General features: G+C 41.5%; 1 protein-coding gene across 1 annotated transcript; it reads right to left on the minus strand.

Annotated features, from left to right (window-relative positions):
• Window positions 1-6,097: 6,097 nt before the first annotated feature.
• LOC135467191 (octopamine receptor-like) lies at window positions 6,098-7,123 on the minus strand. The gene has a single exon (XM_064744956.1). The coding sequence runs from the start codon at window positions 7,121-7,123 to the stop codon at window positions 6,098-6,100; it is 1,026 nt and encodes a 341-aa protein (XP_064601026.1).
• Window positions 7,124-22,120: the final 14,997 nt, after the last annotated feature.

Raw genomic sequence — 22,120 nt, forward strand, 5'->3', positions numbered from 1 at the left:
AATACTGCCCGCTCTGTGGGGAATATTTGAAATGAAATATGTCGATGAAATGACAGACTGACTCATTATACTATGAAATCAAACACCACCCTTAACTGACCATGTATTTGTTCATGTTATATGAAAGGTTACGAATACTCGCTAATTCTGTGCATCAGAACATGCTGTTCAAGTCAACGAAGAAAGAATAGAGATGGGAAATAAGGGACAATAAAGCTTTTGTCTTCTTGGAACTAGCAAGATTTTTTCAGCGTATTCTAACATATGTAAGGGGACTAGATGTATTCAAATTAAGAATCAAACGTTATGGTATATTCATTGAAAAAAATCTACAATCTGAATATAATTATGTAAAACAGTGAGCGAAGTATCCAAATTACAGTTCAGGCCGTCAACCGGTAAACAATATCCAAAGTCATTTTCCAAAAGAAAAGTTTTATCAATTAAACTAGCATCACAATCTCACAACATAGCATCACAATCTCACAACATAACATCACAATCTCACAACATAACATCACAATCTCTCAACATAACATCACAATCTCACATAGCATCACAGTCTCACAACATAGCATCACAATCTCACAACATAGCATCACAATCTCGCAACATAGCATCACAACCTCGCAACATAACATCACAATCTCGCAACATAGCATCACAATCTCACAACATAGCATCACAATCTCACAACATAGCATCACAATCTCACAACATAGCATCACAATCTCGCAACACAGCATCACAACCTCGCAACATAACATCACAATCTCGCAACATAGCATCACAATCTCACAATATAGCATCACAATCTCACAACATAGCATCACAATACATACTTTTTTGACGGAAGATAGTTAACTGGAAGTAGAAAGTGGGAAAGTGGTCAACAGTTTCTAGCCAGAAGGTTTTCTGTCTGTTTTTATATTTTGTTTCTCCACACGTATATTTTTAATTTATTTTGATTGGTGATTAATGCAGCGTTCAAGAGCTTTCCAATTACAAGTATATTACGGCCGTCAGGTTTTTGGGTGGAGGAAGCCGGAGTGTTCGGAGGAAATCACTCTTATTTGAAGCCACAGTCGAATCAAAGACAGTTGGATTCGAAAACGTGCCCCTCTTAGTCAAAGCTTTGATACAAGTCGTCTATCGACATTTTTTCTGAGCCACTGCATATAGCTGACGGGTTAATACTGCCAAATTACCATCTGTACCATCTCCACGTTTAACGGAGGAAGATGGCACTTTATTCCAGAATTTCATGTATGCCATGTAAATCACTAGATTATTTAACCTGGACATATCTGGTGATCTGACCCAGTTTTGTGACTGTACTAGTGCTTGTTATTCAGCTCAACTCAACAGAACGCCAGTTTTTGCTAACAAGCCACGTTTATGGCCACGGACAAACGAGAGTACTGCAGGCGAATGTTTCTCGTTCCAAATTCAATGCAATTATGCCGCGAAATTTGAGTGGACTGTTTGAGACATTGGCACTGGTCAAGGCTGTGTGTAATTTGGGTATGACTTATTAAATTGACCATTTCTATGCTGTTGGAAAGAGAACATGAATAGTTTATGAATAGTTTGCTCAGCTTATCAGCAGTACGACGTGCATACAGCGCCCGCCTGCCCACTGTTCTCAGCAAATGAACCAAACCGATTGCAGCAGTCTAGAGAAGATAATGGCAAAGGGTTAAGTAGTGGCTTAGGCCGCCATTACCAGCGTTCCTTTTAAATAAGTAATGGCCTCGTCGGTTAATTCCCAACGGCCAGCATCTTTCTCCTCTCTACAGTGTACTACAACTGCTTACTGCTCTTTGATAACTGCTCAGGCCTAGAGCACGATTGCGTCATTCTTGTTTAACCTGCAGCTGATGATCCGTAACCTTTAAATCTGACAGCCATGGTGCACTAGAGATGTTTTTAGGGCAGCGTATTATTTACCTAAAAACAATAAATAGATAAATAACAAATAAACAAAATAAAAAAAAAAACAAAGAAATAAATGAATAAATAAAATCGCGGGTCACTATAAAAGCTATTTGCTTTTGTTCCGTTAACGCGGACCAGCTTTAAAGCCGTTTGCCTTTTCGTCATTCTTCGGGGAAGGAAGTTTATTAATAAGCTGAACATCTCTATTCACCGTAAACCTATTTATTACAGAAATGACAGATTATTCCAGGCTGACGTATTACTCGAGGAAATTGACCCTTTCCGCTGTAGCTGGTTTTCACAATGCCAGCGTCACATCTAATGCCTGTGTCATACTTAAAACCAAATTAAAGGGTTACACTGATTTGAACGGACGCATTCTAGTAGCGAAAGTCAATATCTATGGTAACGAAAGATAAGCACGCTTCTGTGTAAACGTGTCTTCACACAGTTCGTTTGTCTTAAGGTTACAAGAGTGCACTGACTTTCCTGACTATTTATATACTAAATTTGTTAGCTTTAACCTCAAAAATACATTTCCCCTAACCTGTGCGTGGTACCATGCCATACCGCCACATGCAGCTTGCACTTTTCTCTACAACATAAAAAAATATCAGTCTATATGAGGGGGTGGGTAGTAACATGGCCAAAAAGTTTTCATTTCTATCCAAAACAGACAAAATTCTGATGTATTTTAACGATGTGTGAAATAGCTGAGCAGACATTTATGGTGTATCGACAATATTCAGTCAGTGCTCCTTCACTATTTAGTTCCGAGGCAACGATTTTGGACCTAATTTCACGAACTGCGCATGTGTGGGCTTAAAATCTCATGCATGTCTGACATCCTATAAATGTGGGAGGGGCCTCTGTGGCGTTAGAGGTTAGTGGGATGATGCAGCACAATGACCCAGAAGCCTGACCCTTGTGAGTTCGTACTGACTTCCTCTCAGGTCGTTCTTGAGAACGACTGACAGCAACCAGCGGATGGGCGTGGGTTTCCGTCAGGCTCTACCCAATTTCCTCCCACCATAATGTTGTAAAATGTTGTACATTTAATTGGTAAACGTGGCTACCTCCAGTAAATGTGGTGACCTCCAGTAAATGTAGGACGTCCCGTGACATCTGACCATGATGAATGGGACTGCAAACATCATTGTAACAACTAAGGCTGAGGTGTAGATTAACAAATTTTCTGAATTTGAATCAATCCATCGAGATTAATCTCATAACTTTCATAGCCAAAAACATGTCCAACGTTTCCATTGTGAGACTGTGTTTCTCTGTGTCACCTTATGATGCTATGAGAACCGTCGTGATACAGTGAAATAAGTCAACAAATTCGACATGGATTATATAGAGAGAAAAGAAATAAAGAAACCAGAAAACTTTCGAGACTTTTTCCGTAATTATATTCCGACTGTAGATTTTCTTCGGTTTTTTTTTCAACTAATGTATTACTCCAAGCTTGAAGCTGTACATACACGTACATATGGCACCACGGAACACCGATGGTATCTATAGACAACAATGGTGAGTTATAACAAACTCATAAAATTGATAAACACAAATGTACTCAAAAAATATCACAGAGGACGATAAACTTACAGCTAAACAGTAGGGGGGAAATGTAAATGGATTTCTGTATACGTATGGTTCAGATTTTAAAAATCGATTCATAGACTATGATCTCAGCTAATCGATAGGTTTTAATTTTTCGTTAAATAGTGTCAATAGCAATAGCTTGAACCTCTGCAAAGGGGATACTTTAAAGAAATGTGATAATTGTACTTTCTTTAATATGTCGGCTACCGCGGACGATACTGTGATACTCATTGGCGATGTACGTTGAAGGGAGCAATTAATAATAACTGTTTTATTGTTACCCCTATCAAGACTGTTGGTTAGGTTTATTGGTTATTCTTATTGCGTAACTGTTGTTTAACGCCATACTCAGAATTTCTGCTAGAAAATCTCTCAATTTAATGCCCAGAAAATGTCACCATATGCCACAGTACGGTGTCCACCCCACTACTGTATCTGTCGTTTCCAGTGAATATGAACTTTGTCTTGAACGCGGCTCAAAAGAAATGCAGATTTTCACTGACACGTAATTCCATACTCTGAAAAAACCAATGTTTAACATTTAAACATCTCTTTGCAACAGATAATAAACGTGCCTAATGTTTAATTGTAACATGTTTAATACTTAAACACTTAAAAATGTTTACCCAACAACTGATAATAAGGCCGCTTTATAATGTTGATCATATACACTGAAAACTTTAAATCACTCCGTTTAAGCAATAAACCCAGTCAATTTATTACATAAATTATTGCATTTATACTATAAAAACGAGCATGTATTTATAAAATAAATTAATATATTTATGAAACATACGCGCGTATCTAAAAAATAAACACACCTTGAACTTGTTAAAATTAAGAATTCATAATAGTGTGTGCGCGTGTTATCGTTCAAAATAGTTTATGGATTTCCTAAAAAAACGGATCAAATTATAGCTTTGTGAAAAGAATCATTTTAACGCTCTAAATAGTATAGGTACGAGTCCGATATTTACTGAAAGGCGTTAATTTGTTAAGCAAGTTCATTATCTGTTGCAGAGATATGTTTAAATGATAAACATTTGTTTTTTCAGTGTACTGTAATATGAAAACCTCACACTGAAAATAGCGTGGGATCTCTGCAATAAAGTGCACTGCTAGCCCATAAACATCTCGTCTGATTTCTCCCACAGGAAATTGCCTCTGATCCATTTCCTTCTCTCATCTTCAGACTACAGATTTTTACTCTTTTTCTATTTTAAGAATAATGCATACATTTCTCACCGTTCTTCCCATGTAGCATAATCCTGGGGTAGCTCCTTAAATCATTTCATCACATAACGGTTAAATATGCTATGTGCGCCAAAACGTACCAATATTACGCACACGATTAAAACAATACAATACACCTATCAGCTTTTTTCTTGGAAATTAACAATTTTACTCGATTACTTAAAATTAGAGACATCTCCTTTAAAATCTTCTTTGAGTATTACACTGCCTGGATTTAACAGTCTTATCAGTCGTACAATGAATATTTCACTCTAATTTGAGACTAATTTTATTTTGTAAACGTCCTGATAGAGATGAAGAATATCAATTTATGCGTGTGTGTGCTAATAACATGGACTGTAGTTGAGGATGTTCACAGCAGGAGGCTGCCATTGCGAAGAGGAACGCGTATGCTAAAATTGGTGACTGAATGGTTCCCTTGCATGTAGAGGTTGACACAACTTCCAGTGAATACTCATTAACTTCCTGTTACCCCGTTATCCCGTTGACTTACTCTTAACAGAGGACACAACCAATAAGCGGGCGGCGGCCCGGATTATAAGTGATGCATTTAGTCCGTGCCGTAAAACGGCGCATATGCTTCCTACAACGTTCTGCGTGAACAAGTAAACAGCAATTGGTATACAAAGGATATATTTTAGCAAATACATTTATCTTTGGGAAGGGACAGTAAATGTTGTTTAAAAGTCGACGACAGTTAAGAAAAAAATGAGCAGACCTCATCTACTTGATTATAGCAAGATATAGTTTAGATGACAAACAGTACAGAAATATCGATAATATTTGATTTTCGATTTCAACATTTAAAGGAGGGCTCCAGAATAAAATGTTGCTGTATAAATTGTTGAAAGTGACTACAAAAACGATTCCTTTGAGGCCATATAACTGTATGTGCAAAGCCCCTGTATATCACAGGAAAAGTATTGAAATGGATCCTACCCTTCTACTCACTCATACAGATTGTCATCATGGCCGAAGTGATGACGTCATGCCGTCACTGCCTGAATTTTCTTGCGCAAGCAATGGTGTGATGATAACTGTTTTTTTTTTTTTAATTTTACCAGTCGTGACGACATGGCGTCTTAAAGGCAGCCATCAGCCAATAATTTTGATCAGTTGTATCTTGTTTTCTTTTTTAAATCGAATTTTTTCTTTGTGTTTTTCAATAAAGCTTTCCAATCATGATTTCTGGAACTCCCCTTTCAAAAACTTGTAACACCCCGACACAAACTCCTCTGTCAAAAACTTGCAACACCCCATCAAATGGACAATTCTCTGTCAGTTTTCTGGCCGGTTCACATCAAAGGCTCGTGTTGCTGTCTTGATAGCTACGGTGCTTGCCTGAAACGTCACAAAATATAAGCTTCTTAAAAGCTGCCCGAAAATCGCGATTCATGTAAGCGTATATAAAGGGGTTCATACAGCTATTAGCATACCCTAACCACGTGATCAAGGAGACCTGTAACAACGACAGCTGGCAGCTCGGACAGAATGGCATAATGATGTACATGAGGAAAAAGGGTAACCAAGACACGCTAAATATGCCCATTATAATTCCCAGTGTCTGAATGGCCTTGTTGTCACGGGTGTGGCGTCGGTTAAACTGCTGCTTCATCTTAATGGTGCCGTCTTGCCGGACATACACGGCCGACTCCTGTAGTTTTAAGGCGTGGGCTTGCCGCTTGGCGATCCGGAGAATGTAGGCGTATGCCACGGTGAGAAAAGTGAAGGGGATAAAGAAGGAAGTACAGGAGGAGAGAATGGCATACACGATGTTGACAGTGAGATCACAATTATCCATGTCTTTGTACAGAGTACTGAGGTCGTCGGTGAACCAACCCAGATATATGGGCACAAAGGAAATAGCGATACTGCAGCCCCAAGAAGATGATATCATCACACACAATCTACGATTGGTCATTTTGTTCCTGTAATTCAGGGGGTTGATGATAGCCCAAAATCTATCCAGAGCAATACAGCAGATATGAAGAATGGACGCCGTACAGCACATTACATCACATGACCTCCAAAAGTAACAGAAAGTCCATCCAAATGGCCATTTACCGAATATATCGTACATAAGCGAGAACGGCATGACGAGGAAAGCGACGGTGAGGTCGGCCACTGCTAAGCTCATCACGATGTAGTTTGTGCAGTTTCTCATACGCCGGTAAAATCCAACAGCAGCTACTACAAGAAAATTACCAACAACTGTCAGCAGAATCATGAAACTATAAAGAAATCCCAGCGTCATGCGTATGGTAAAATCAAATTCTGCCGAACCCCGTGTGGACGTATCGTTGTCATACAACTCCTTGTTCTCCATCTCTGTTTCTGTGTGAGTTGTGGTGAAGGCTTGATGTCAAAAACCACATATAACACCAGGTGAGCTGTTGCATAAGGTAAAGGCAGAATTCAGGAAAAAAACACAACAAACCGTGCTTACGTGGGGAACCCTGCTTGTAAGTTGCACACTTCTCACTGTTTGTGAAGAATGTAGAGAAAGTGGCGAATGAAATAATGCGCTTACAGACAAGATAACCACCACAGGAAGAAGCTACTCGTTTAGTGAATCATCCTAATCTGGCATTGAACAGCATAGTCTGTTGACATTCTGCTCTAACTGCGGGATATCCTGACAATAGTCTCATAGCCTCAGCCAACTGATTTGTCACTGCGCGCGTATTTCTTGCTGCTATGCGGCGCTCTTCCTCGAGGCGCTGCTAGGACGCCACGAAATCATCGGACAGAGCGAACTGGGCAGATCTAAACGAGCAGCCTGTCTCTTCTCTGTCTCCACCATCGATCAACGCCCAGTGTGAGGGGCGCATTGCTGAGGATTACCGAGGCGCGCTGATTGGTCAATAGATTGAGACCTACCATTATGTATTATGACAACAAGAAAAAAGACAATCGAAATAAAATGCACGTGTTTATTGATCAGTTACGTAATGTTCTATATGATATATAATATCGTTGAAAAACAAAAACAGCTGAATTATGTGGTGTATTTCTGGAAGGAAAACACAGTGATACAAACGCGAACAAACGTTTATCAATAGTATAAAATGTCCATGTAATCCTTTCGACATATAAGACTTCACGGCGGTCAATTCTGTGGCTGTAGCCCAGAAGGTCGTCAGGACCATCTAGATGGTGGAAACTATTGTCTTTTCTGGCTAATGTCCATTTTCGTCCATACACAGGCATGTCCGCACTCGAATAGGCGAAACATCCTTGAGTGTCAAATTAAACTCCACTCAAATAGATAGATAAATAGATTAGAGAGACATTGCACATTCCCGCTGGCAAATTCATGGGGCTTATCTTAAGGGTTTGGTTAAGCATCATCAGCCGCAAGGCCGCGAGAGGCTGGACATCTACCTTTAAGCAAAAAAGAAAAAAAAAGAGAACAGTGAAAGTGCACCAGAAGGTTTCAGACATTACATACTGATTTCATCGTGAAGCGAGTCGTTATGTCACACTTATATAAGTAAAGTGTGTCAGGTGAAACTGCAGTAATAAAACTGTCAAGTGAAGGCCACCGACAGGACAATAAAGACAAATAGCTCCTGTATCTCTGTGTTTATTGCCATATCGCATGATACATACACAGCCTATATAACATGTGGATGTTGTGTGTGCCTTTCTTTATACAGTCGGGATTTTTTGTGTGGACCTTTGAGAAGAGTAGAGTATACCCGTGAGTAGAGGTGAGGCAGAAATTAAATCTACGTTTCACATTTCAAAGGTTATGTAGGTAGGTGCTTAAACAGAAATACATCGTATCCCGGGGCACATTGGCAGTATTTCTTGACTGTGAAGTACTAAAGCTTTGTTGCATGATAATACATATTTTAAGTAACTACTTTGGGGCAAGTGTTATCAAGATATTCGCCGGAACAGAACAAGTGTATCTTTCCCTTGACCTGGAACCGAAAGCTACATAGTGTTAAAATTGAATGAGGGACGTTAGGATTGCGTGAGAGGCATTATAAGATTGGCAATCACCACTGGAAACCATGCAGGCCTACTACATACACAGGGTATCACAGCGCTGACAGACTGGTTTTCACCGTGCACTCCATAGTGGCGACTCGGTGTCATGGCCATTTTTTTCAATGTGCTTGGTAGCTCAATCTTTTACCCTGACACTTATACAAGAGAAACCGGAAGTGCGCCGTCGTGTCACTCCATATGCCAAAAAAAAAAAGAATGGAAACGTGGTTAAAGAAATTCCTCCTGCCCGGCTGGTTAAAATTTGAGAGTTCAGTTCACAATTAGGCTAAAGGTCTCAGTTCTGGGATCAGTTCAAATGACGCGTACTTTAAAGATGGTCAGTTGGCCTAATTTAAAGGGAACATATTTCCAACTTGAACACATCAGTTTTACGTGTCCTAGATAGACAAGTGTGTTACACATAATTAAAAAGTACTGTAGTATCCGGGACGCGGTGAGTGAGATCGTTCATGCAAACGGCGTCAGGGTAAAGCGGAATAACGTCAGCTGTAACTTGTCCACAGACTGTCAACAAAAGATGAGGACACGAACTCTTGAAATTCAGTCATCCCTTTTTACTGACAAAAGATTTTCTGGCCATGTTTCACTTGAAGCTTTAAATGCGTTTCTGATAAGTTTAAATTACAATTGCCAAGATATTTTCATTTGACAGCGCAGTTGCGGTTTCCTGAGAGGAATCTGTTTTCAAATGTCTGGCAATATATCATGTAGTAAGACATTTGCGCAGAGAATAACGTCATTCTCATCAGGTCAACACCTGCCGTTGTTCGCCTTGGATTTCACCCTGCAACTCGTGATTTCGCCTTGTAATGCGGGGTTTTGTCCCGCAACTCGGGATTCCGCCTGGTAATGCGGGAGTTTGCCCTGTAACTCGGGAGGTCACATGGCGGTGCGGGATTTCGCCCTGCAACTCGGGATTTCGTCTTGTAATGCTGGATTTTGTCCTGTATCTCGGGATTTCTCAAGCCTATCCTGGTTCTGCCTGGCAGGATACTGCCAATGGCTTGGCCGTTAATTAAACTTCACATGTGGAGTTTAATACACCGTACTCATCAGCTGTTTCAGAAATGAATATATGTCTATAGCCGATTTATATTATTTATTTATTGCATTAAAAATTAAGGTGTATCATCGCATTAGTCATTGGTGTGTTATACACAGCCTGTCGCAATTGGGTTTCACCGAAGAATGATTGAGGATCAGAATGTATAAAATACATTTACTTCAGCACCCGTTCTGCTGAACTTGGAAATACGTTAAATACCTTATTCGCACACTGTCACAAGTGTATTTAAATTCTGAGACGCAGTGAAGTTTGCACGATGATTGACGTCCTTGGGACAAGCCTCTCTGCTCGGAGATAAGCTGCTCTTTTCACAGACAGCTAAGTTCCTGTTGGTTTGACAAAGAAGCCAGTAATGAGGCTCGGGCTAGACGTTTCTTTGGGATTGTTTCCGGCCATGGCTGTAGACCCTTACACACTTCGCCGTTTTCCTAGGAAGAATGCTACTGTAGTGAATACCAGTCACTCAATACCATGCGTTCCTCTTATATTTCGAACGTAGTAGCAGTTATGGTTTTCAGAAGAGAGCGACACTGTGCGTACTTCACACGATGCGGTGATCATATCTGATGGTCTTTGTTGGAGACTTGAACGCCATCTGTTTCACGATGGACATAAAACAAACTGTTAAGGAAACAGTAATGGAAATAAGCTTTTAGGCCGACTGTGCCGGGGTCACAATTCGCTGGAGAAACTGTTATGATGGATTAGGAACTTCTCGGCAAAGGTGGCACGGTCACCGGTCTAGCACCAACAGAAACACAACAGTCGCTCCAGTGAATTATGCCTTTGTACTCATGCAAACTCGTGACTATCTCACATCATATCTCAGTACGTAACCTAACTGAGGTAGTCCTTTTCCAGAGATGACAACTCGGGTGAAGAATTGGAAGAACGCGGCTAACTGAACTGCTGTAGTCTGTGGCCTGGGTTGATTTCTGCATGTAGCTTTGTGTAGCTGGTATAACGATCACGAGAAAATGACCTTTGTCTAAAACGATCAGCTGATAAGTAATTCTGAGCTACCTTTAATGCTAGGTTTTCATCAGAGTTAACTGGAAAATGACAAAACGACAAATTAAGTCATGTTTTTTGTGGTACTGATAAGCTGGAATATGTTCCCGTGTATCTCTGCTGCCTGATCCCGTGTGCTCGTGCTCCTGCTCCTCTGCTGCCTGATCCCTTGCGCTCCTGCTCCTCTGCTGCCTGATCCCGTGCGCTCCTGCTCCTCTGCTGCCTGATCCCCAGAACCCGCGCTAATCCGCTGCCTAATCCCCAGCACCCATGCTCCTGTGCGGTTTAACCCCCAGCACTCGTGCACATCTGGTGTCACCCCAGCACCCGTGGCCTAACTCTGTCCAATCCCCAGCACACATACCAGAGCTTTTTCGCTGCCTAGAATATCCAGCACCCGTTTTCTCTCCCACAACCTGATATCCAGCACCGTTGCTCCTTCACACAATAATCCTAAGCAGCCGTCCTCCTCTGCAAAGCCTGATACCCGTGCTTTCCCGCTGCATAATGACCAGGAATCCTCTACTGCCTGACCCACAGCACCCATCTTCCGTTGCCTTCGGGTCACAAATTCTTCTACTCTGCCTGATTACCATCACCCATTCTTCACCGCTGTCTAATCCCAAGCACTTGTGCTCCTCCACAGCCTGACTCTCAGCATCCAACAAAAACCTGATTCCCTGCACCCATTCTCCTCCACAGCCTAATTCCCAGCATCCATCCTCCTCCACAGCCTGATTGCCAGCATCCATCCTCCTCCACAGCCTAATTCCCAGCATCCATCCTCCTCCACAGCCTAATTCCCAGCATCCATCCTCCTCCACAGCCTGATTCTCAGCATCCATCCTCCTCCACAGCCTGATTCCCAGCACCCAACCTCCTCCACAGCCTGATTCCCAACAACCAACTTCCCCCACAGCCTGATTCCCAGCACCCATCCTCGCCCACAGCCTGATTCCCAGCATCAATTCTCCCCCACAGCCTGATTCCCAGCATCCATTCTCCTCCACAGTCTGATTCCCAGCATCCATTCTCCCCCACAGCCTGATTTCCAGCATCCATTCTCCCCCACAGCCTGATTCCCAGCATCCATTCTCCCCCACAGCCTGATTCCCAGCATCCATTCTCCCCCACAGCCTGATTCCCAACATCCATTCCGCTCCACAGTCTGATTCCCAGCACCCATCCTCTTTAACAGCCTAGTCCCCAGAACCTATTCTCCCCCACAGTCTGATTCCCGGCACCCATTCTCCCCCACAGCCCGATTCCCAGCATCTATCCTCTTAAATAGCCTGATTCCTAGCATCCATTCTCCCCCACAGCCTGATTCCCAACACCCATCTTCCCCCACAGCCTGATTCCCAGCATCAATCCTCATATATAGCCTGATTCTCAGCATCCATTTTTCTCCACAGCCTGATTCCCAGCATCCATTCTCCTCCACAGCCTAATCCCCAGAACCTATTCTCCCCAACAGCCTGATTTCCAGAACCCATCCTCCTCCACAGCCTGATTCCCAGCATTTATCCTCCTAAATAGCCTGATTCCCAGCCTTAATTTTCCTCCACAGCCTGATTCTCAGCATCCATTCTCCTCCAAAACCTGATTCCCTGCATCCATTCCGCTCCTCAGTCTGATTTCCAGCACCCATCCTCTTTAACAGCCTAGTCCCCAGAACCTATTCTCCCCCACAGTCTGATTCCCGGCACCCATTCTCCCCCACAGCCCGATTCCCAGCATCTATCCTCTTAAATTGCCTGATTCCTAGCATCCATTCTCCCCCACAGCCTGATTCCCAACACCCATCTTCCCCCACAGCCTGATTCCCAGCATCTATCCTCATATATAGCCTGATTCTCAGCATCCATTTTTCTCCACAGCCTGATCCCCAGCTCCTATTCAACACAGCCTGATTCCCAGCATCCATTATCCTCTATATCCTGATTCCCAGCACCCATCCTTCCTCACAGCCTGATTCCAAGCACCCATTCTCCCCCACAGCCTGATTCCCAGCATTTATTCTCCCCCACAGCCTGATTCCCAGCACCCATTCTCCCCCACAGCCTGATTCCCAGCACCCATCCTCCCCCACAGACTGATCCCCAGAACCCCCAGAGCCTGATTCCCAGCTCCTATTCCTCACAGCCTGTTCCCAGCACCCATCCTCTTCAACAGCCTAGTCCCCAGAACCTATTCTCCCCCACAGCCTGATTCCCAGCACCCATCCTCTTCAACAGCCTATTCCCCAGAACCTATTCTCCCCCACAGCCTGATTCCCAACACCCATCTTCCCCCACAGCCTGATTCCCAGCATTTGTTCTCCTCCACAGCCTGATCCCCAGCTCCTATTCCCCACAGCCTGATTCCCAAGCATCCATTCTCCCCCCACAGCCTGATTCCCAGCACCCATCCTCCCCCACAGCCTGATTCCCAGCATCCATTCTCCTCTACAGCCTGATTCCCAGCACCCATCCTTCCCCACAGCCTGATTCCCAGCACCCATCCTCCCCCACAGCCTGATTCCCAAGCACCCATTCACCCCCACAGCCTGATTCCCAGCACCCATCCTCCCCCACAGCCTGATTCCCAGCATCCATTCTCCTCTACAGCCTGATTCCCAGCACCCATCCTCCCCCACAGCCTGATTCCCAGCACCCATCCTTCTCCACAGCCTGATCCCCAGCACCCATTCTCCTCCACAGCCTGATTCCCAGCACCCATCCTCCTCCACAGCCTGATTTTCAGCAACCATTCTCCTCCACAGCCTGATTCCCAGCATCCATTCTCCTCCACAACCTGATTACCAGCACCCATCCGCCCCCCCCCCCCCCCCCCACCACAGCCTGATTTTCAGCAACCATTCTCCTCCACAGCCTGATTCCCAGCATCCATTCTCCTCCACAGCCTGATTCCCAGCATCCATTCTCCTCCACAGCCTGATTCCCAGCATTCATTCTCCTCCACAGCCTGATTCCCAGCATCCATTCTCCTCTATATTTTGATTCCCAGCATGTATTCTCCCCCACAACCTGATTCCCAGAATTCATGCTCACAGTGTATGAGCTCACGCCAATGTGTAATTTCTCTTTTCAGGCACACTATATTTATGTATATTTGTATGTATGTATTTATAAACATGGGATGGTGTTTGTATTCGAAGTGTTGATGTGATCACTTTTAAAATAATGTTTTGTTTTAATTTATTTAAAGTCTGAGATAACACCAGTCTAGTTTCGGGATCTGCTCCCCTAATGAGGTCACAGTCATTTAGGTCAGTCGATCGATCCTCTGTAAACTTATGTAGTGATCTATGCCTGGAGATGCTCTTGGTTAAATAATGGAGAATAGATGGCCCAAAGGACAAGTAACAGTGTGACTTGGGGGAGCCGTAAGCCACCAACATTCGATATAAATGGCCTAGTAACTTAATTGGTCGAGGGGTTCCAACACAATCCTACGCAGATCGATAAAAAACCCTTTTTTCCATGTATCCAGTGGAAGTCTGATGAATGTATGGATATGTATTGCCGGATTTCTGATATATGTTTTCAAAAAATAATATAGTCCTGGATTTTGGGTCTACTTGTTCATACAGTGCAAGATTTCTGATTTACATGTAAGTGTTAATATAGTGCACGATTTCTAATGCGTGCCGGATTTCTGGTGTATGTGTGTTAATATAGTGTCGGATTTCTGGTATATGTGTTAATATAATAGCAGATTTCTGATGTATGTGTCAATATAGTGCCAGGTTTCTGATGTATGTGTTAATATAGTACCGGATGTCTGATGTATGTGTTAATATTTTACCAGAATTCTGATGTATGTGTTAGTATAATGCCGGGTTTCTGATGTATGTGTTAATATAGTACCGGATGTCTGATGTATGTGTTAATGTTGTACCGGAATTCTGATGTATGTGTTAGTATAATGCCGGGTTTCTGATGTATGTGTTAATATAGTACCGGATGTCTGATGTATGTGTTAATATTGTACCAGAATTCTGATGTATGTGTTAGTATAATGCCGGGTTTCTGATGTATGTGTTAATATAGTGCAGGATTTCTGATGCCAAATCTATTTATACTGAACAACATCGATTAAAAGCAAAACTACTTGTACACGGCTATTATTTGCTTTGTTATATTACAGATGACGCTGTTTGTCTGTCACTGGTCTTCGTCTAAATTATTTGCCACAATACATGTGCTACATGTTTAGCACTCGACAACAGCACTTTCAAAAAAAAAAGTCAAAACGACCGAGCGTTACACTGTTTTTGGGTCGCAATCCATGTACCGTATTTAAAATTTCACATATGATTTGTACAATATTTAGGAACTGTAAAAAATAAATCCGTCGCAAACTTTGCATTTTGAACTGCATCCTGTTTGTCATTACTGTTCCCAGTTGGTAAGTATAACATAAGAATATACAATGACAATTTGATGTATATAGATAATTTTAATTGCATGCAATGACCACACAAAATTATGGTCGCCTTTAAGAGAACATAAAAAGAGATATGCTAGAAAATACACATCTTTAGATTTTTGCCTCGGAATGAATGCAATGGCATTATCAATGGGTTGGGTTTTCTGGGCAGTATTGATGGAGGGGCCCTTTGACCCACATGCCTCTAACACCAGCTAATTAATATTATTTCAACAGTGTTTTAATCTTTAAATCGCTACCGTTAACTAGTCTATGCCTGCCTACACTGCGTGAAAATGTACACATTCATTCACTTTATATAGAGTACTCTGATCAACCCTGAGGCAGGCATGATCTCTGCTTAATACGACACGAATGATGTGAGAGGCTGTGGCACACCACTTACACACATCGCTTCCAGTATTGACATATATGATAGATTACTACGTAGAAGCAGGCATTTTCAATCGATCTCAGGTCGTTTAAAGACGATGCATTTAGTTTATTGCTGAAAGCAACATGAAGCTTTTCCCATCGACAGACAAATTCGTACATACAGCTTCTTCATGATTCAGAATTGTTCTGATTGGTTGAAAACTCTAATGCGTAATACCATAATACTATTTGGTCTGTAACCGTTTATTGCCTACCACTGAATGTTAGCTTCTACCACCTACAGTATCTCGTGCGTAACATTAAATAGCGCAATTGTAGCACACTATTATAGGGTTTGATATTGACATTGTCTTCCGGTGCAAATAACGGCATTTATTCTAAAAGTTATTTGCAGTCTTTAAGTAATTCACACGGGCTAAATCTCTATAGATACCACCCAACAACCAACAGCCAAACAATTTCCAACACAAATAAACAGTAAAGACATTGTGTTTTAATTTATTCATTTGATTGGTGTTTTACGCCGTACTCAAGGACTTCACTTATACGACGGCGACCAGCATAATGGTGGGAAGAAACCGGGTAGAGCCAGGGGAAATCCATAACCATCCGCTGGCGTTTGCTGGCAGACTTTCCCACTTACGTGTGTTTTAATGGGAAGTCTTCTCTTGTATGATGAGTATACTATTCACAGGACACGAAGTTTAAACTGAATCAGTTTCCCAGAAGCACAGGGACACTTAACTTAATCAAGGGCTAGTGTAGATAATACGCCACCTACATGTACACATGTAGAACACAAATGGGGAATTCCCATTATGCCACTAGAAGATAAACTGGCCTGACCCTATCTCTTACTTTCAAGGTAACAAATGCTATAAATAAAATATTCTGGAGTACGGCATAAAACACCAGTCAAATTAATAGAAAAAAAAATTGCCGCTGGCATGTGTTTTCCACCATATAGAACTGACGACGGATCTCTGTACAAAATGGAGAGGCAGATAGAAGTCAGAAGTCACCCTGATGGATTACACTACCCACGAGACAAAGAATACATGATTAAAGATGCCCTTCCAAACCGCTCCTTATTCCCACACTCACACCCACGTAACGAAGTACATGTAAACTCACTTCCGTCCACGCATAGATAACAGTTGTCTGGTCACACTGGATATAGTCACCTGATATAATTATACGACGTAGCAGATAGTAGATGATTAAGATGACATTCTCCTGTTGCGCGACACAGAAGTACGTGTATGTGAAGTAAAATGTCGCTGATAATTTTCTAAAAACAGACCTATAAAATAGACAGTTTAGCAAAAGTGTTGGTAAAATGAACGAATGATAGAGTTAACCGAGATAAACACAATGGGAACCAAACGTACATTCACAATATGCACAGGATATGTTATCAGCAATGTATTCATACATTAAAGTTCGTGATTCACAAATATCAGGTATGATCAATACATGAATTCCGCCATATTGCCATTTTAGGTTTTAATTTTCACAATAGATTAGATGTCATTGTCGATATCAGAGGTAATCTCTGAAATAAGTTAGTTCGTTTCTGTATTGAGTGAATGACACTGAGTTACGAGCTCGTTCATCTTACCGGTTCCGGTTCCATATTTGCTATAGCCATCAATGGCCTTCAATTTTGCGATTGTGGCCATATTTGACGATCTGATCGATATAGTTGACGATCTGACAGTCGCTGGCCATGTGTACGTGGCCATGAACAATCACATTGTCAAATATCGCCAGAGTTGACGTTTCATCAAATTGAACTAAGTTATCGTCCGCATGATAAGGCTTTAGACTGAAAAGATGTTTAGATTGGCTTTTGTTCAGTCTAGTGCTTGATTAATGCACTGTCGCTTATAGTCGTTTGGCGTCTGTAGGCGAGCAATGTTGCGTTTTCGAAGTAAAGCATCACTTACCATTTCGCTTCCAAGTGATTTTGCGGGGCTTATTTTCCCATTTAATGATTGTGGACGATCTAGAGCGTGGTTCACATCCAAATGATAGACGGTACGGAGTAAAACTAACAGTACTCATAGATCTTCTCAGGTACGTGGGAAGTCTGCAGCAACCTGCGGATGGTGGTGCACTTGCCCCGGGCTCTGTTTAGTTTCCTCCCACCAAAATGCTGGCTACAGTACAAGTGAAATGCTCTAAAGTACGGTGTAAAACACCAATGAAATATATGAAAAAATAAACATTGATGAGGTAGAGTGCTATAACATGTGGACGGATATAAATGTACATTAGATGCTTCCAGCCTTTCTTTCCACTTATGTACTCATGGCTTTCAAAGACTCGTCGAAATACAACGATATCGCTTGTAAGGTACGAGGCCACAAATTAAGATCCACTTGCTTTTGATCGAATCCGGCCAGTTTTGCATATTGTGCAAATCCGTGGAAAATAAACGGACTCCCATTGTCTCTTCTAATCACACCTGGAAAGCGACATCGGGATATGAAATATAAATTTCACAATCTCTATGAATGGATATTGACCCAACATAGAGAGAGGATCTACAAAATCATCACTGATATTATGCCACAGTTGTTCTGACGTTGTTGACAGGCAGAGATTGTCGAGATTGTCATTTGTCGAGTATTAGCATACGTTCGCTTGTTAATTGACATGCAGTGTAACTGTTCAACGGTTGGTTAGCGCGCTAGCGCAGGGCAATGACCCAGGAGTCTCTCACCAATGCGGTCGCTGTGAGTTCATGTCCAGTTCATGCTGGCTTCCTCTCCGGCCGTAAGTGGGAAGGTCTTCTAGCAGCCTGCGGATGGTCGTGGGTTTCCCCCGGGCTTTGCCTGGTTTCCACCAACCATAATGCTGGCCGCCGTCGTATAAGTGAAATATTCTTGAGTACGGCGTAAAACATCAATCAAATAAATAAATAAATAACTTCAACGCTTTTTCCAATTTTTCATTACTGCTTGGAAACTCTTGATCCGATGAATTCCTTCGTTCAGTTATTGTGTTGACGTCCTTTCTGCACGTCTTACCGCGACTGGTTAATTTAACGCAGGTTTTAGTAAGAACAACATTCAGAAATTTAACTAGCATTTTCAGACATTGGAACTGTGAATCATTCAACCTAGGCTGTCCAATTAACAGGAATCTGTTTCAATCAAGCATCGCTGAGCGAAGTTCTTCTAGCGTAGCCTGATCACTGATAACTCGAGTAAATAGGATTGTTATGTTCAAGATATCAGACATATAGGTGAGATGCGCTTTCTCCATGGCTTCAGTTTTCCTCGTATTTTGCGATGGGGTAACTCTTCTTGAAATAAATTACCCTTAATAGTGAAATAATTATCTTAATGAGATATCTTAATAGATGATAATGAAAAGCATAAAACTTCTTAAAATGTGCTATAATTCTGTGAACGTAATTTATTGGTGATCATCAAGATAACATTGCATGGCGGTTTTGTAGATAACGTCTTGTTATCATTGCGCAATACAAAACTGCATTGTATGGCGGTTTTGTAGATAACGTCTTGTTATCATTGCGCAATACAAAACTGAATTAGATAATAATGTTTCAAAGTTAAAAGCCGCGTGGTCAGAGGTTTTAAATTGAATCGATGCGATCACATTACAGCATTTTCAGTAATTCTAGACCAGTGATGTCTAATGAATTGCTTTAAACATCACTGTATGTTTTATTTACCTAATTCTACTTAGGTCATATGGTGTTAGGGGATTGCAAGTAGCTAATTTTTAAACATTTACATTAACAATTAAAATAAATTCCTTACCTGACAAGAGACTGTATTTAACCGATTACGTGTGACTCTCTGCCAACTGTCATACTGTCGTCGCAGCAACACAGACCCACATGTATATAGTGCTTTACTCTACATGTAGTGTGGTCTTCTGTATCAAACTGTCCAACTTTTAGGAGTACTTTGATGTGAGCTTTTGTCAGTTTTTATGCGTTACGCCCATGCAGTACTTTATTCGCATTAAAGCAAACATGTACACATTCATAGGCATACAGACAAATTTTGACTCAGAGATTCAAGAAAAGATCTGTTTCTGCTAGGAGTCTTAGACTCTCCATATTCCTCATGTACAAGTGAAGATTTAGCACTGGTCTTTTCTTTCAATTTTGTGTCATAACGGTAAGTCCATTAAGCATAATTTACCTTGATTTTAGCGAGTGCAAGGAGGTTAACGTCGTACTTAACAATTTTTCAGTCATATGACAACGAAGGGGAGTGCATGTGTACTGTGCGTCCTTGTTGCAGGACGGATTTCCACTGCTTTTTTATCTAGTGCTGCTTCGCTGAGAATTCCCTATTTCAGGTTTTACGTGTGACCCGACCCAGGATTTACCCTGGATCTACCGCTCACCAAGCGGACGTTCTACCAACTGAGCTATCCTCGATTTTATGATGACGTTTTTAACCCTATAACGGTTAGATATGAACCGAATTCTCCATGTATTCCAATCTAACCAGTTTTGAAGGATCGACCTTTGAAGCTTGTCAAAATGTTGGCTTCATGATGCCCATGGTGTAGCTTTTCTAGTGACCATGGGTTTCACTACGGACTAATAGACGCCTTTCTGGATGTATACCAGTGTTGGACTAAGCTAATGAATTGTTATAAACCATACCTGTCCAAACATTTGTAGGCTTCCATTTCCACTTAGCCATAGATTTGACCTGATCCGATTTCAGCTGTTGTCTTACGTCGTATACTTTAGAATATCCACACAACCATATAAATGCGAGAGTAAAAAATATTACCATTTAAAGAAGGTCAAATGAGTCTTGAATACTTATTTCATTACGGAAAACTCTGACCACAAAAATTTTGAATACTCATTTCATTACGGAAAACTCTGACCACAAAATTTTTTATTTTGACCACAAATATTTTAGGTCTACTGCTAATTAACCCCCCCCCCCCCCCAAAAGAAAAAAAAAAAAAAAAAGATGGCTCTAAATGTATTCTCCCTCACGGCTCATAAAAGTTTATCCTGCACCCATAGGCCTGGAATTTGGCTTTATTTAAGTTTTGCAGATAATCGGTGTTCCAACAACAAAGCTGTTCAGAGTGACAGAATTATAACATTCAGTCCCAACAGCACTTCTGTATTATCGCAACATCATGCCTGTCAATCAAACAATTAATATCAACATCATTTAAGTGTAGGCCTATGGTTACTCCGAATGTACACTGTATGACATACGGTACGAGATTTATAAATGTATACGTAGCCTACACCCTGAATGAATGATATTCGTAACATGTCAACATCGACAGCTAGAGCTGCCAACTAACTGCAACCTGAATTCGGAGTGTTAATCCTCCACCTGGAAACTCCTCAGTCAATAAGAATAGGTTTGATGCAGGTAACGTTGTTGTTGTTGTTCACTGCATGGTACACAGCCTGGACCGGCATCACAAACTAGACTGGAGTGAGAAGTGGAGTGAGAATCTCGTGTTTGGTACCTCATTAGTCTGGGTTGTCTTTTTTTCTTTTGTTTTGTTTTTATTCCATATTGTTCCATGTGATGTTGTGGTAACAAAAGAGAGAAAGAGTACCGATAACCTACAGGTACCCCGCACTACATCATTTATGGACTTGCACATCTATTTCTTTACTGTCAACAGTCACGATTGATTTTCAAACACTCCAAAACTTTTCGTTCACTGTAAGCACTGGGTTTCCTAAGATGAGGAAACCAGAATAACCTGAGGCACCACCGACCCTCGGACAAGCATTTGACGAAATTTAGTAGGATGTAACGCAGATTTTCGACCACACAGCGAGTCCAGTGTACACTCAAGCATAACTCGAGTAAACCGTGGATATAAAAATTCCGGACATGCAAAGGCTATCAATATATCTGGTATTCAAACTCCAGTCTGAATCGCCGTCATGCAAAAATCCAATTAACTTTTCAGCAACATCCTATAAATAGTACACATTGAGGTTTGAAAAGCATACATATTGACACTCACATACCACGATGATTTGGCCTACATTGTGACCAGCCAGCATTCACATCTGTGAGCGTATCATTACGTAGGTCATGTCCCAGGTTTGCTTGTTGATGCAGGTTGAAAAAAGAAGAAATGACAAGTGATGACCATGTCTTGGTAAATTCCATTATTCATGCAAAATGGAAGTGGCAAATAAAATTTTTACCAAATTGAATGAATTCGTTTCAGTGAATGTGAAAGTATTTGTTCATTTATATATTTTTTTGCGTTTACTTTTTTCATTTTTGTTTAATTATATACTTAAGAATTCTTCACTTATACGATCACTATCAGTTTTGTTGATGGAGGAAAATGGAATGCCCGGCAAAAACCCCTGACCTTTGGCAAGTTACTGACATACAT

This window comes from Liolophura sinensis, chromosome 6, assembly GCF_032854445.1.
Source record: "Liolophura sinensis isolate JHLJ2023 chromosome 6, CUHK_Ljap_v2, whole genome shotgun sequence".
Lineage (NCBI taxonomy): Eukaryota > Metazoa > Mollusca > Polyplacophora > Chitonida > Chitonidae > Liolophura > Liolophura sinensis.

What these genes read in the sequence shown, in the direction of transcription:
- LOC135467191 (XM_064744956.1), bottom strand. Translation starts at nt 7,123, where the DNA reads ATGGAGAACAAGGAGTTGTATGACAACGATACGTCCACACGGGGTTCG.